The sequence below is a fragment of the Bombina bombina genome, chromosome 12 (assembly GCF_027579735.1).
Source record: "Bombina bombina isolate aBomBom1 chromosome 12, aBomBom1.pri, whole genome shotgun sequence".
NCBI lineage: Eukaryota > Metazoa > Chordata > Amphibia > Anura > Bombinatoridae > Bombina > Bombina bombina.
Window position 1 is genome coordinate 124,176,094 of NC_069510.1, and position 13,741 is coordinate 124,189,834.

General features: G+C 44.2%; 1 protein-coding gene across 1 annotated transcript in view; it reads right to left on the reverse strand.

Annotated features, from left to right (window-relative positions):
* Nucleotides 1-13,741, reverse strand: part of PTPA (protein phosphatase 2 phosphatase activator) — a 246,423-nt gene that overhangs the window by 120,261 nt on the left and 112,421 nt on the right. The window contains exon 4 of the mRNA XM_053695737.1: nt 13,454-13,579. Coding sequence (XP_053551712.1) covers nt 13,454-13,579 — 126 coding nt within the window. The remainder of the gene's footprint in view (nt 1-13,453; nt 13,580-13,741) is intronic.

Here is a 13,741-nt window from a genome sequence, read left to right on the forward strand (position 1 = left end):
AACGTGCTCCCGCGAATCCTGTATTATCTGCAGACGCTCCCAATCCCTCTTCAAAAGAATTACTTACAGAAGTTGCAGAACACTCTAGAGGTCTATATATGGGGGGGAGGCAGACCAAGGGTAGCAAGAAACACACTATATCAAGCAAAAGAAAGGGGTGGGTTGGGAATTCCCAATTTACTACAATATAGAAGAGCAATAGCCCTACAACACCAAATAGAATGGAGCATTAATCAAGAGCAGAAAACATGGGTACAGATTGGAAGGGTGATACTGGGTGTCGATAACGTGGGCTCCTTGGGGTGGATTTCTCCCAAAGCTAGACCTGAGGCGATTCTATCCTACACTATCACAAAAGAGTTCTTTACACAATGGGATAAGACCCTGCTGGAATTCCCCCACGTTTCCACGAATCCCTCACCACTGACCACATACACACAAAACCCAGACTTTCCCTTCACGATCACACAGAGACCCCAACTGAATGGGACGCGACTGGACATGACAATGTTTCACAGACTTCTCACAAACCACAAACTTAAGAGTTGGGAGGAACTAAATGACTCGGGCCTAGATATATCCTGGTATTTTTATATGCAACTCCGCCATTTCCTGGGGACATACAAACAGGCAAAACTCTTAACTAGGCAATTAACGATGCTAGAAAAACTTAGCTTACTCCCTGATAACCCGGGACACTTGATCACCATAATGTACCGAACATTAATGTCACCTGAAAGGTCCCCCCTACCAACTTTTGCAGGTCATTGGGGCAAAGAGCTGTGCTCGTGCCCCACGGACAATGAATGGAAAAAAATCTTTATCACTCACACAAAGGCCTCAGTGTCTGCTAAAACAATCGAGTCCAACTACAAGTACCTGTCGCGGTGGTACCTCACCCCCGCTAGGCTACAAAAGATCTACAGACAAACTGATGGGAAGTGCTGGAGAGGTTGTGGGGAACAGGGGACTCTTTCGCACATATGGTGGAGCTGCCCATTAGTAGAGGCTTTTTGGAGGAATATTCTAGATATGATAGATAATACTTTACAGATCAAACTAAACAGGAGCCCCAACACTTTATTATTCCATAACCTTCCCAAAATTGCTGAAAAACCCAAGAGGCAACTCTTATATATACTGCTCAATAGCGCCAAGGCCCTAATTCCAAAAAATTGGAAAACCACAAACGTCCCCTCTATTTCAGATTGGTCGACTTGGGTTAGCAGGAATCTACAGCTGGAACGTTACAGGTACTGGAGAGAGGATAGAATAGAAATACATGAATACATGCTGGAACTTTGGAAGTCCATGAACACCTAAACATACAGGCATAGAATATGTGGTCTATTAGTGAAATCTACCACTTACCACCTACCCTCCTACTGCTCCCCTTCCTTCCCCTACTATCCCCCCTTTTTTTTTTTTTTTTTTTTCTCTCTTTTCTCTTTCTCTCTCTTCTTCTTCCAATTCCCCTTCCCTCCATCTCTCTTTTAAACTGACTTATACATCTATTTTTTCACATCTTTAGGTGTGCACTATTACACCAACAACTTGAAGAAAACTAATTTTTGTTCTTATTGACACTGTTTTGTAATAGACTTGGAATTTATCTTGGCAAACATACAATAATATGTTAATTTTTGCTGCTGTACGAACAGTAGCGGGCTCACATTGTAACCAGAGCCAAGTCTGTCATATTCATATTTTTTGTGTTAATAAAGATTTATAAAAATAAAAAAAAAAAAAAAAAAAAAAAAAAAAAAAAAATCAGATAAGGAGAATCACATTGTAAGGCAGATAGCTCAGAGACTCTTCGAGCTGAGGAAATAGCCATCAAAAACAGAACTTTCCAAGATAAAAGTTTAATATCAATGGAATGAAGGGGTTCAAACGGAACTCCTTGAAGAACTTTAAGAACCAAGTTTAAGCTCCACGGGGGAGCAACAGTTTTAAACACAGGCTTAATTCTAACCAAAGCCTGACAAAAAGCCTGGACGTCTGGAACCTCTGCCAGACGCTTGTGCAAAAGAATAGACAGAGCAGAAATCTGTCCTTTTAAAGAACTAGCTGATAATCCTTTGTCCAAACCCTCTTGGAGAAAGGACAATATCCTAGGAATCCTAACCTTACTCCATGAGTAATTCTTGGATTCACACCAATAAAGATATTTACGCCATATCTTATGGTAGATTTTCCTGGTGACAGGCTTTCGTGCCTGTATTAAGGTATCAATGACTGACTCGGAGAAGCCACGCCTTGATAGGATCAAGCGTTCAATCTCCATGCAGTCAGTCTCAGAGAAATTAGATTTGGATGATTGAAAGGACCTTGTATTAGAAGGTCCTGCCTCAGAGGCAGAGTCCATGGTGGAAAGGATGACATGTCCACTAGGTCTGCATACCAGGTCCTGCGTGGCCACGCAGGCGCTATCAGAATCACTGATGCTCTCTCCTGCTCGATTTTGGCAATCAGTCGAGGGAGCAGAGGAAACGGTGGAAACACATAAGCCAGGTTGAAGAACCAAGAAGCTGCTAGAGCATCTATCAGCGTCGCTCCCGGGTCCCTGGACCTGGATCCGTAACAAGGAAGCTTGGCGTTCTGGCGAGACGCCATGAGATCCAGTTCTGGTTTGCCCCAACGATGGATCAGTTGAGCAAACACCTCCGGATGGAGTTCCCACTCCCCCGGATGAAAAGTCTGACGACTTAGAAAATCCGCCTCCCAGTTCTCTACGCCTGGGATGTGGATCGCTGACAGATGGCAAGAGTGAGACTCTGCCCAGCAAATTATCTTTGAGACTTCTAACATCGCTAGGGAACTCCTGGTTTCCCCTTGATGGTTGATGTAAGCCACAGTCGTGATGTTGTCCGACTGAAATCTGATGAACCTCAGGGTTGCTAACTGAGGCCAAGCTAGAAGAGCATTGAATATTGCTCTTAACTCCAGAATATTTATTGGGAGGAGTTTCTCCTCCTGAGTCCACGATCCCTGAGCCTTCAGGGAGTTCCAGACTGCGCCCCAACCTAGAAGGCTGGCATCTGTTGTTACAATCGTCCAATCTGGCCTGAGAAAGGTCATACCCATGGACAGATGGACCCGAGATAGCCACCAGAGAAGAGAATCTCTGGTCTCTTGATCCAGATTTAGTAGAGGGGACAAATCTGAGTAATCCCCATTCCACTGACTTAGCATGCATAATTGCAGCGGTCTGAGATGCAGGCGCGCAAATGGCACTATGTCCATTGCCGCTACCATTAAGCCGATTACTTCCATGCACTGAGCCACTGACGGACGTGGAATGGAATGAAGGACACGGCAAGCATTTAGAAGTTTTGATAACCTGGACTCCGTCAGGTAAATTTTCATCTCTACAGAATCTATAAGAGTCCCTAGGAAGGTGACTCTTGTGAGTGGGGATAGAGAACTCTTTTCCACGTTCACTTTCCACCCATGCGACCTCAGAAATGCCAGAACTATCTCTGTATGAGACTTGGCAATTTGAAAGCTTGACGCCTGTATCAGGATGTCGTCTAGATACGGAGCCACCGCTATGCCTCGCAGTCTTAGAACCGCCAGAAGTGAGCCCAGAACCTTTGTAAAGATTCTCGGGGCTGTGGCCAACCCGAAGGGAAGAGCTACAAATTGGTAATGCCTGTCTAGAAAGGCAAACCTTAGGAACCGATGATGATCTTTGTGAATCGGTATGTGAAGGTAGGCATCCTTTAAGTCCACTGTGGTCATGTACTGACCCTCTTGGATCATGGGTAGGATGGTCCGAATAGTTTCCATTTTGAATGATGGAACTCTGAGGAATTTGTTTAAGATCTTTAGATCCAATATTGGTCTGAAGGTTCCCTCTTTCTTGGGAACCACAGATTTGAATAAAACCCCTGTCCCTGTTCCGTCCGCGGAACTGGATGGATCACTCCCATTACTAGGAGGTCTTGCACACAGCTTAGGAATGCCTCTTTCTTTATCTGGTTTGCTGATAACCTTGAAAGATGAAATCTCCCTTGTGGAGGAGAAGCTTTGAAGTCCAGAAGATATCCCTGAGATATGATCTCCAACGCCCAGGGATCCTGAACATCTCTTGCCCACGCCTGGGCGAAGAGAGAAAGTCTGCCCCCCACTAGATCTGTTTCCGGATAGGGGGCCGTTCCTTCATGCTGTCTTGGGGGCAGCAGCAGGTTTTCTGGCCTGCTTGCCCTTGTTCCAGGACTGGTTAGGTTTCCAGGCCTGTCTGGAATGAGCAACAGTTCCCTCTTGTTTTGAAGCGGAGGAAGTTGATGCTGCTCCTGCCTTGAAATTTCGAAAGGCACGAAAATTAGACTGTTTGGCCTTTGATTTGGCCCTGTCCTGAGGAAGGGTATGACCCTTGCCTCCAGTAATGTCAGCAATAATTTCCTTCAAGCCAGGCCCGAATAAGGTCTGCCCCTTGAAAGGAATGTTGAGTAACTTAGACTTTGAAGTCACGTCAGCTGACCAGGATTTAAGCCATAGCGCCCTACGCGCCTGGATGGCGAATCCGGAATTCTTAGCCGTTAGTTTAGTTAAATGAACAATAGCATCAGAAACAAATGAGTTAGCTAGCTTAAGTGTTCTAAGCTTGTCAATAATTTCCTCCAATGGAGCTGTATGGATGGCCTCTTCCAGGGCCTCAAACCAGAATGCCGCCGCAGCAGTGACAGGCGCAATGCATGCAAGGGGCTGCAAAATAAAACCTTGTTGAATAAACATTTTCTTAAGGTAACCCTCTAATTTTTTATCCATTGGATCTGAAAAAGCACAACTGTCCTCAACCGGGATAGTGGTACGCTTGGCTAAAGTAGAAACTGCTTCTTCTGCCATAAGTCCCGTGTAGTGGCGTCTATTGGAAACATTTTTCGAAATATAGGAGGTGGGGAAAAGGGCACACCGGGTCTATCCCACTCCTTGCTAATAATTTCTGTAAGCCTTTTAGGTATAGGAAAAACATCAGTACACACCGGCACCGCATAGTATCTATCCAGCCTACACAATTTCTCTGGAATTGCAACTGTGTTACAGTCATTCAGAGCAGCTAATACCGCCCCAAGCAATACACGGAGGTTCTCAAGCTTAAATTTAAAATTAGAAATCTCTGAATCAGGTTTCCCCGAGTCAGAGATGTCACCCACAGAATGAAGCTCTCCGTCCTCATGTTCTGCATACTGTGACGCAGTATCAGACATGGCTCTTACAGCATTTGCGTGCTCTGTATCTCTCCTAACCCAGAGCTATCGCGCTTGCCTCTTAATTCAGGCAATCTAGATAATACCTCTGACAGTGTATTATTCATGATTGCAGCCATGTCCTGCAAGGTAATCGCTATGGGCGTCCCTGATGTAATTGGCGCCATATTAGCGTGCGTCCCCTGAGCGGGAGGCGAAGAGAGTTAGTCGGCATAACTTCCCCCTCGACAGAACCCTCTGGTGATAATTCTTTTATAGATAAAGACTGATCTTTACTGTTTAAGGTGAAATCAATACATTTAGTACACATTCTCCTATGGGGCTCCACCATGGCTTTCAAACATAATTAACAAGTAGGTTCCTCTGTATCAGACATGTTTAAACAGACTAGCAATGAGACTAGCAAGCTTGGAAAACACTTAAAACAAGTTTACAAGCAATATAAAAAACGTTACTGCGCCTTTAAGAAACACAAATTTTGTCCAAATTTGAAATAACAGTGAAAAAATGCAGTTACACTAACAACATTTTTACAGTGTATGTAATAAGTCAGCAAAGCATTTCACCCACTTGCAAATGGATGATTAACCCCTTAATAACAAAAACAGAATAATAAATGACAAAAACTTTTTTTTTTCTTTAAACACAGTCACAACAACTGCCACAGTCTACTGTGATTGTTACCCTCCTCAAACACGACTTTGAAGCCTTTTGTCTGTTTCTAGGCAAAAATCAAGCCAGCCATGTGGAAAAAACTAGGCCCCAATAAGTTTTATCACCAAACATATATAAAAACGATTAAACATGCCAGCAAACGTTTTATATTACATTTTTATAAGAGTATGTATCTCTATTAATAAGCCTGATACCAGTCGCTATCACTGCATTTAAGGCTTTACTTACATTACTTCGGTATCAGCAGCATTTTCTAGCAAATTCCATCCCTAGAAAAATATTTTAACTGCACATACCTTATTGCAGGAAAACCTGCACGCTATTCCCCCTCTGAAGTTACCTCACTCCTCAGAATATGTGAGAACAGCAAAGGATCTTAGTTACTTCTGCTAAGATCATAGAAAACGCAGGCAGATTCTTCTTCCAAATACTGCCTGAGATAAACAGCACACTCCGGTACCATTTAAAAATAACAAACTTTTGATTGAAGAAATAAACTAAGTCTAAAACACCACAGTCCTCTTACGACCTCCATCTTAGTTGAGAGTTGCAAGACAATGACTGGATATGGCAGTGAGGGGAGGAGCTATATAGCAGCTCTGCTGTGGGTGATCCTCTTGCAACTTCCTGTTGGGATGGAGAATATCCCATAAGTAATGGATGATCCGTGGACTGGATACACTTAACAAGAGAAATATAGACGACACAGGAAAAAACCTGAATCCCAGTTAACTGCACATTAGTTACACTGCCGACAAAGCCGAACTAAACCACTCAGTCCCAGAGTCCGTCAAGCCCAAACAACCTCCGAGGAGTCAGCCCTGCGGATCAAGACTCCCATGAAGGTACCCAGCCAAGACAAGGACGACTATCTGCCCCCCAAAAAGGAGAACAGATTCTCATGAAAAATCCAAAGGATCATTCTACTCGGCAGAACATCGTACAATAGCAAGGCCCAGGGAGACGAACTCCCTAGAAACACAAGGACCAAAGAAAAAGAGATCCATACACAGGGAAACATGTCCCAAAAAGGACTTGAGTAACACCCTCATATCCCTGACCCTGTACCATACCCAAAAGTACTCCAGGAAAACCATGAGTTCCCCGTTGCCTCATATTAGGTCTAGACCTGCAAGCTAGACAGCAGAGACAGCAGAAATAGGATAACTATCCCAGCAGCTAGTAAAGAGTTCTCAAAAAAGAACACCAACAGTCTGAACAGGAACTTGCTTGCTAACATCCAATCAAAGTGCAATTAGCTGTAGCTGGTTACACCCTAAAAGTGCAATAGCTGTAGCTGGATTCAATTGCAAAACCTTCCAAGAGCTCATAGCCCTTCGAATATCAGGCTCCAAGGAGCATCCCCTTTCCAGCACCGAACACCAGAAGAAAAGAGGACATCCAAGACCTCCTGTAAAGGACCGTTTTACACACAAGGGGTTAAACCACCGTTTAGTAGATCTCCCCTTCCAGAGACACAGGCACAGCTACTGCAGAACACTCTCCCGAACTGGAACCTCACGAATAGCTGCTAGCAGACGAACAGGACAAGCACCCAAGCGGCTTACACTTCTGGCAATCAGTCTCTAACAGCATACAGTAAATCCCCCCAAAGACGTGACAAGGCACCGTGTTGAGGGTCAAGCAGTAAACAGAAAAATGAATACTTTATTTGAAGGCAGCACACAGATTTATACACCCTGGCATTCTAGATTTACAGAGCTTCAGATTACACAGTGAATTGATTAAACAGTAAAGCAAACATATGAACAATACATCAAACCTCTAACAATTGTCTATTTACAGGTAAAACAGATTAACATATCAAGTTAATTAACTGGGGAAGAAAGTTTACTCAGACAATCTGATGTTGGGCAGTCTAGTTAACATAATCACACAGGAACACAATCAGTATACCCAGACACACTCCTGAGACACAATCAGATTAGAAACGTAAAAATAAAATACATCTTATTACAGAATATAATAACAGCTCTTATTAACTATTAAACCCTTTATGCCCACTTGGTTTATAGAGTCACAATTGCTCCCACAAGGGGCACTCACACCCTGTACCCATCCTGTATTTATGGATACAGGGTGACATGGACATAAGACAGAGTTATGAAAGTACATGGGGTGTCCAGCATATAAAATTCCACATTTCCATGCAGTCTCTGGGAATCCTTAAGCCCATGTACCTCCAGCCCAAAGAATGTTCCATAACAGGCCCGATCTTGGTGACTCACGTCACACCTCCCACAAAGGAGTAAACCGACTCTAAAGAAAATGGTCAACCCTGCATAGAGTAACCGACCTCCAATCTTCCCTGTAGGATAATGGTCCCAGCCCAAAGGCTAGTCAAAACCAAACACAAGAGTCCCAGACTTCCGGAAGAGAAAGGAAGGGTCAACGTAGGAACAAAGCCCCTGGTTAGACCGCTGACCGTTACTACAAACGGTATGCTACCATAAGTCAGGAAAGACATTGTGCTCAGGTACGAAACCCCCTACATGGCTGTCTTCTCTAAAAACAAGGAACACTTCCCAAGGGAAGAAAGACCTCAGACCTCAGCATTTATATATCAGAATCCAACAAATAGCAGGAGCCCCATAGGGATCAAACCCTCAGCCTCTCGCTGCAGGAACAGAGGAACAAGTCACTACATCACAACTCCCTTTCCAGGATTCTGGAACGCAAGAAGGGAAAAGACCCTTTTTAAGGCAAAACACCAAGGACCCACAGGTCGCTCCAAATACTAAGGTAACTCCGAACCCAGAGAACACTACCCCCGCTCTAGAAGAGAAGGTAAATAAACAACGGAAAACCACCCTACCATAGAGGCGAGACCCCTTGGCCATATCGCCCACCCAGGTGAAGACACCTGGAGTCTACAGGAAGAGCGTAAATGCGCCAGAAGACCAGCAGGGAACCGTCAGAAGGACCTAAAGCTTAAGCCGCAAAACGATAGGCATCTCTCACAGAGTCTCAGCCTCTACGGAGAGAAGCCAGCGGGACCATAAACATCTAGTGTGAGATCAAACCGTCCACACCCATCCAAGTAGAGACAAGGACCTAGGTCAGGGTCCTCGAAAACAGAATCAATCGACGATCCGACATCCAGAGGAACGCACCTCTATGGTCCGTAGACTTGACAATCTAGCAATAGCCTCAAACCCTAGAGTCACAAAGGACTTGCTTAACGGTCTAAGATTCAGCACCCAGGGCCCTTGGATCGCAAAGAAATCTTGTAGGCACGCATTAATATGTGCTACAAGCACAGGCAAGGTAGCAACCAACACCGAAGGCGAATGAGAATCCTGTACCCTGCTCGCCATCCCAGAGAATTGAACTTAAGACACCGCCCACAAAGCCCCTAACGGAGCATCAAGGATAAATGGTCAACTATCTGACCCCAGAAGGGCGGCCCTCCGTAACTGACCTTGCCTCTTCACTGACAAGTCCCAAGGCTAGAGTTGCAACAAGGACGGAAAGACACCCAAACGTTGAGACCATGGTAAGACCAAGGGTAATGGAAGGGACAACAGCCTGAGATCCTTGAAGGATCTATCTTCCAAAATCTTCTTTAAGCAGGCAAAGCTGGAGCTTTGCAGGTCCCCACAGAAGGCAGGGAACCCCTGCACACTAACTCTTAGATTAACACAACTCTGAGCAGAAAAAGAACATAGGGATTGCCTGTTTTTTATGTGTAGCTCAGATCCTATCTAGCGCATTGTTTCTCTCACATAACCCCCCTTAAGAAAAAGAACATGCCCGCGCATCCAGACCATATGATCCACTGATCCACCCAAGGCGGGAAGGAAGGAAACTCTGCCACCGCAATAAAATGCTTAATAGGCTAAAGAGTCAGCGTCCAGAAGAACCTAGAGTGAAAAAGCAAACCATTAATCACTCGGCACACCAGACCACATAAGTCACACACATCTCCCAACTCCAAAGAATGGAATAACGGTTCTGAGTCCCCAGGGACCTGAAGAACCATGATGGTGTCTGCAAAAAGAGATCCCTATCCCAGGCGAGAAGCCCGAACAACCAACCTAGATTGGCACTCATAACCCTCCATACGGAGGGGTTGTATCTAAACAACAGGCCTCATGCTTTGGTAGGATCCGAGCCCGGAGTCCATAGAATAGACCAAGAGACATTCAGAATCCAGCAGGATTAATCAGCACCACGAGGGTGACATGAACCCTGGTAACAGCCAAAAAATTATCCGACCAGTACCTGCCTGGTATAAGGACACTCTATAACTGCCCAAGGTCCAAAAAAATTTGTCCCGAAGGATCGATAAATGAATTATAAAAACATAATTCTATTGTTCAACAAGTGCGCAACTTCAGAAGAAGTGCCCATGCGACCTAAATCGCAAGTATCTGTTCCAGAGAAGAACGTTCATAAAAACGAAAATCTAACAGACATGAGCTTAAGAAAAAAAACAAATTAAACAAATCCATCCAGATCAAAAAACATAAAATGAAGGCCTCACCCATCGGGTGAATGCCCAAGGTGAATGAGGATGACAACGGGACCAGCCGATGAAAAGCCCCATTCACCCAAGCTCAGAACTGTAACTGAAAAAACATTAAGAAAAGAAAAACGGCAACGTTAAGGAGATTGGCTTCATCCCCAAACGTCATATCCATTTTGCCATCCAGTTTCTAAGGCCTCGGATCCCTCGGCCAGCTAGGACTGGGATCCTCCAACATTGTCAAAACATGTCTTAAAAGAAGACAAAGGCGAGCCAGCTTATAACAGAAGGCAAAATCAACCCTCGACGGATCAACTGAAGACCCTGGCCCCGAGATAGGGGCCCCTGAAGCCTCAGGGGCCAACGCTTCCCCAGAAGGCCGAACTGAATCGGGCAATCCCACGCTCGACGGGCCCTCGTTCACAGAACACGGACAGTATCTTAGAAATACTTCACTTGGGAGATATAAATGATTCAGCGCCATAGAAATGGCCATGCGGAACTGTGCTGTAACCTCTGGAGGAAACAAGCTACCCTCCGGAGAAGGAGTAAATGCCATAGGGACACCTGCTTGCGGGAGAAGAGAGTACTCTAGAACGGCAATCGGAACATAACTGATGGGCATTGACTACCTGGGCCATTTCATATTCATCACAAGACACATCCTCCGTATCGCGCATATCAGAATCCTCCATAATCTTGGGATTACAAAAATGACAAAAAACTAACTGGCACCCTTTAACACCCCCAATGGCTGGGGCACTCACCACCTCCTGTGAACCAGACAACCCACGAGCAAGACTCTCTCGGTCGCATACAGTCAGCATACGGGAGTAAAAAACAATGTAACCACACCCGTCACGAGGTTCACCGTGCCAGTCACGAAAAGGGAGCTCAATCTGGAAAGATCGAGTCACTTAAACACACTACATGCACTTACACATACTCACTATACACACACTCACTATACACACACTTCGGACAGATAGCTCAGCATGCTAATGCACTGTGGCTGAGCTCTGTAGCAAACCAAGGGTTGCAGGTTCGATCCCCGGTGAGGTCCACTCAGCCTTTCATCCTACCGAGGTCAATAAAATGAGCAGCACCTTGAGACCCTTACGGGTGATTAGCCGCGCTTTACAAGTACCCAATACATACATACATTAAAAGAAGGTTGTTATGTTCCGTAAAGGCCGTGAGCCTAGGTATATAGCTACACATTTGCAGAGAGAACCATATAACAAACATGATTAAAAGTCCCCCCTGTTCAATTACCCCCTCAGGAGATATTAACCCATGATTTCTTATTAAAATAAAAGGAGTCGCACTGGGACCCTACCTGGTTTTGTTAACATTACATTCACATATCAAAATAAAATGAAACAATCTTTCCGGAATCTAGGCCGTGTTCCACGGCCCTTCAAGTGTGACAGATAGTAGCCTCGCTTCTGACATGGACTTGAGTGAAGAAAGGTAGGCAGCGAAACTCGTCAACGCTGATTGCCAAGGAGCTGTTAATATGAGTTGGGATGGGTTCGTAGGAAAACTCTCCCTGCATCTCCGGACTTTAACTTTCATCCATGCTCTTACTGAGAGGCTGACAGGATTACTTAAAAACGCCAGTCCCATTGCAAAGAGTACTACCCTCCATAAGAACTTCTGACACTTTTCTGCCAACCTCCTGTGACGAAAGGCAAAGAATGACTGGGGGATGAGGGAAGTGGGGAGGTATTTAAGTCTCCTCCTGGTGGCCAGGTTCTGTATTTCCCAAAAGTCATGATTGCAGCTGTGGACTCTTCCCTTTTAAGAAGAAAATATGTATCTTTAGACACTGTGTTGTTTTATCAATAGTAGTATTTTTTTAAACATCCTATAGGATTGTTATTATTTATTTTAATACCCTCCTCTATAATTTGTGTATAGTGTGTGTAATTGCATGAAGTGTTTGTATAGTGAGTGTGTGTGATTGCATGTAGTATTTGTATAGTGTGTGTGTGTGCATGTAGTGTGTGTAAGTGCATGTAGTGTGTGTATAGTGAGTGTGTGTAAGTGCATGTAGTATGTGCATGGTGTATGTAAGTCCATGTAGTGTGTGTATAGTGTGCGTGTACAGTGTGTACAACGGCATGTAGTGTGCGTATATTGTGCGTGTAAGTGCATGTAGTGTGCATATAGTGTGTGTAAGTGCATGCAGTGTGCGTATAGTGTGTGTGTGTAACTGCATGTAGTGTGCGTATAGTATGTGCCTGTGTGTGATTAACAAAATGACTTTAGTTGGTCACATTAAATACAATCTAGCAAGTTACATTGAAGTGCATCACATACAAAAAGGTTATTCTTTATGCCAGTTACGTCACACAATGTTAAGTATTAATAACTTGCTGGAGCCACAAACAGGCAGACACTCTAATCTATTACAGGTGTAACCTTTGCTATGTGACAATTACAACAAAACTGTCTTTTATACTTTAAAGAAGACTTCTGTTATTACCACCAGGAAGTAAAATTCAGAACCTGGAAAACATCTCATAGAACATAGAAACATAGATATTGACGGCAGATAAGAGCCATAGGCCCAGCAAGTCTGCCCCACCTTACCTAACAGTATAAACTTATCTAGTTCGTAGGATAGCCCTATGCTTGTCCCATGCATTTTTAAAGTCCCAGTCATAGTTTGCTAAAATCTACAGCTATGGTCTACTGGGCGGATAAATATGACGCTCAAGTGTCTGTTCTTAAAGGCTATGATACAATCTTCATGTAAGTGAGAGATAAAAACACATTTATATCCACTGAAGATGAAATTACTACACAAGAGATTTGGTTGTTTACACTCACAAATAGAGTGCAGGTTTCCACTCACAAACCCTTTGTGTTTTATTTCTTATGCACAGATCACCTCGCCCTATAAATGAAGGACAGTGACCTAATACTGGTCGGTAGAAGCCCATATTTCACTCCAACAGATAAGTGACATATAAAAACCCAGACCAATAAATTATGCCTGAAGCGCTTGTGCGTCCATCTCTATCCCACTTACACATGCGTTAACTTATGGAGTGCTCGAGGTTCCCACCTTATCCAGCTTGTTGTACCATGTGCGAAACGCTTTGTTTCCAAAACGCGATGGCTGATCCACAGGTGGCGTCTCATCGATCCAGAGATCCAATGTGTCTAGCAGAGCAATAAGCTTGATGATCACCTGCAAGAAAGCAGAGACATGTAGTATGGGACTGAGGACCAGTAGTAGAGTGTGGTTACAATGGTAAACTATGGAAATGATTCCTTAAAGAGACAGTCTACACCAGAATATTTATTGTTTTAAAAGATAGATAATCCCTTTATTACCCATTCCCTAGTTTTG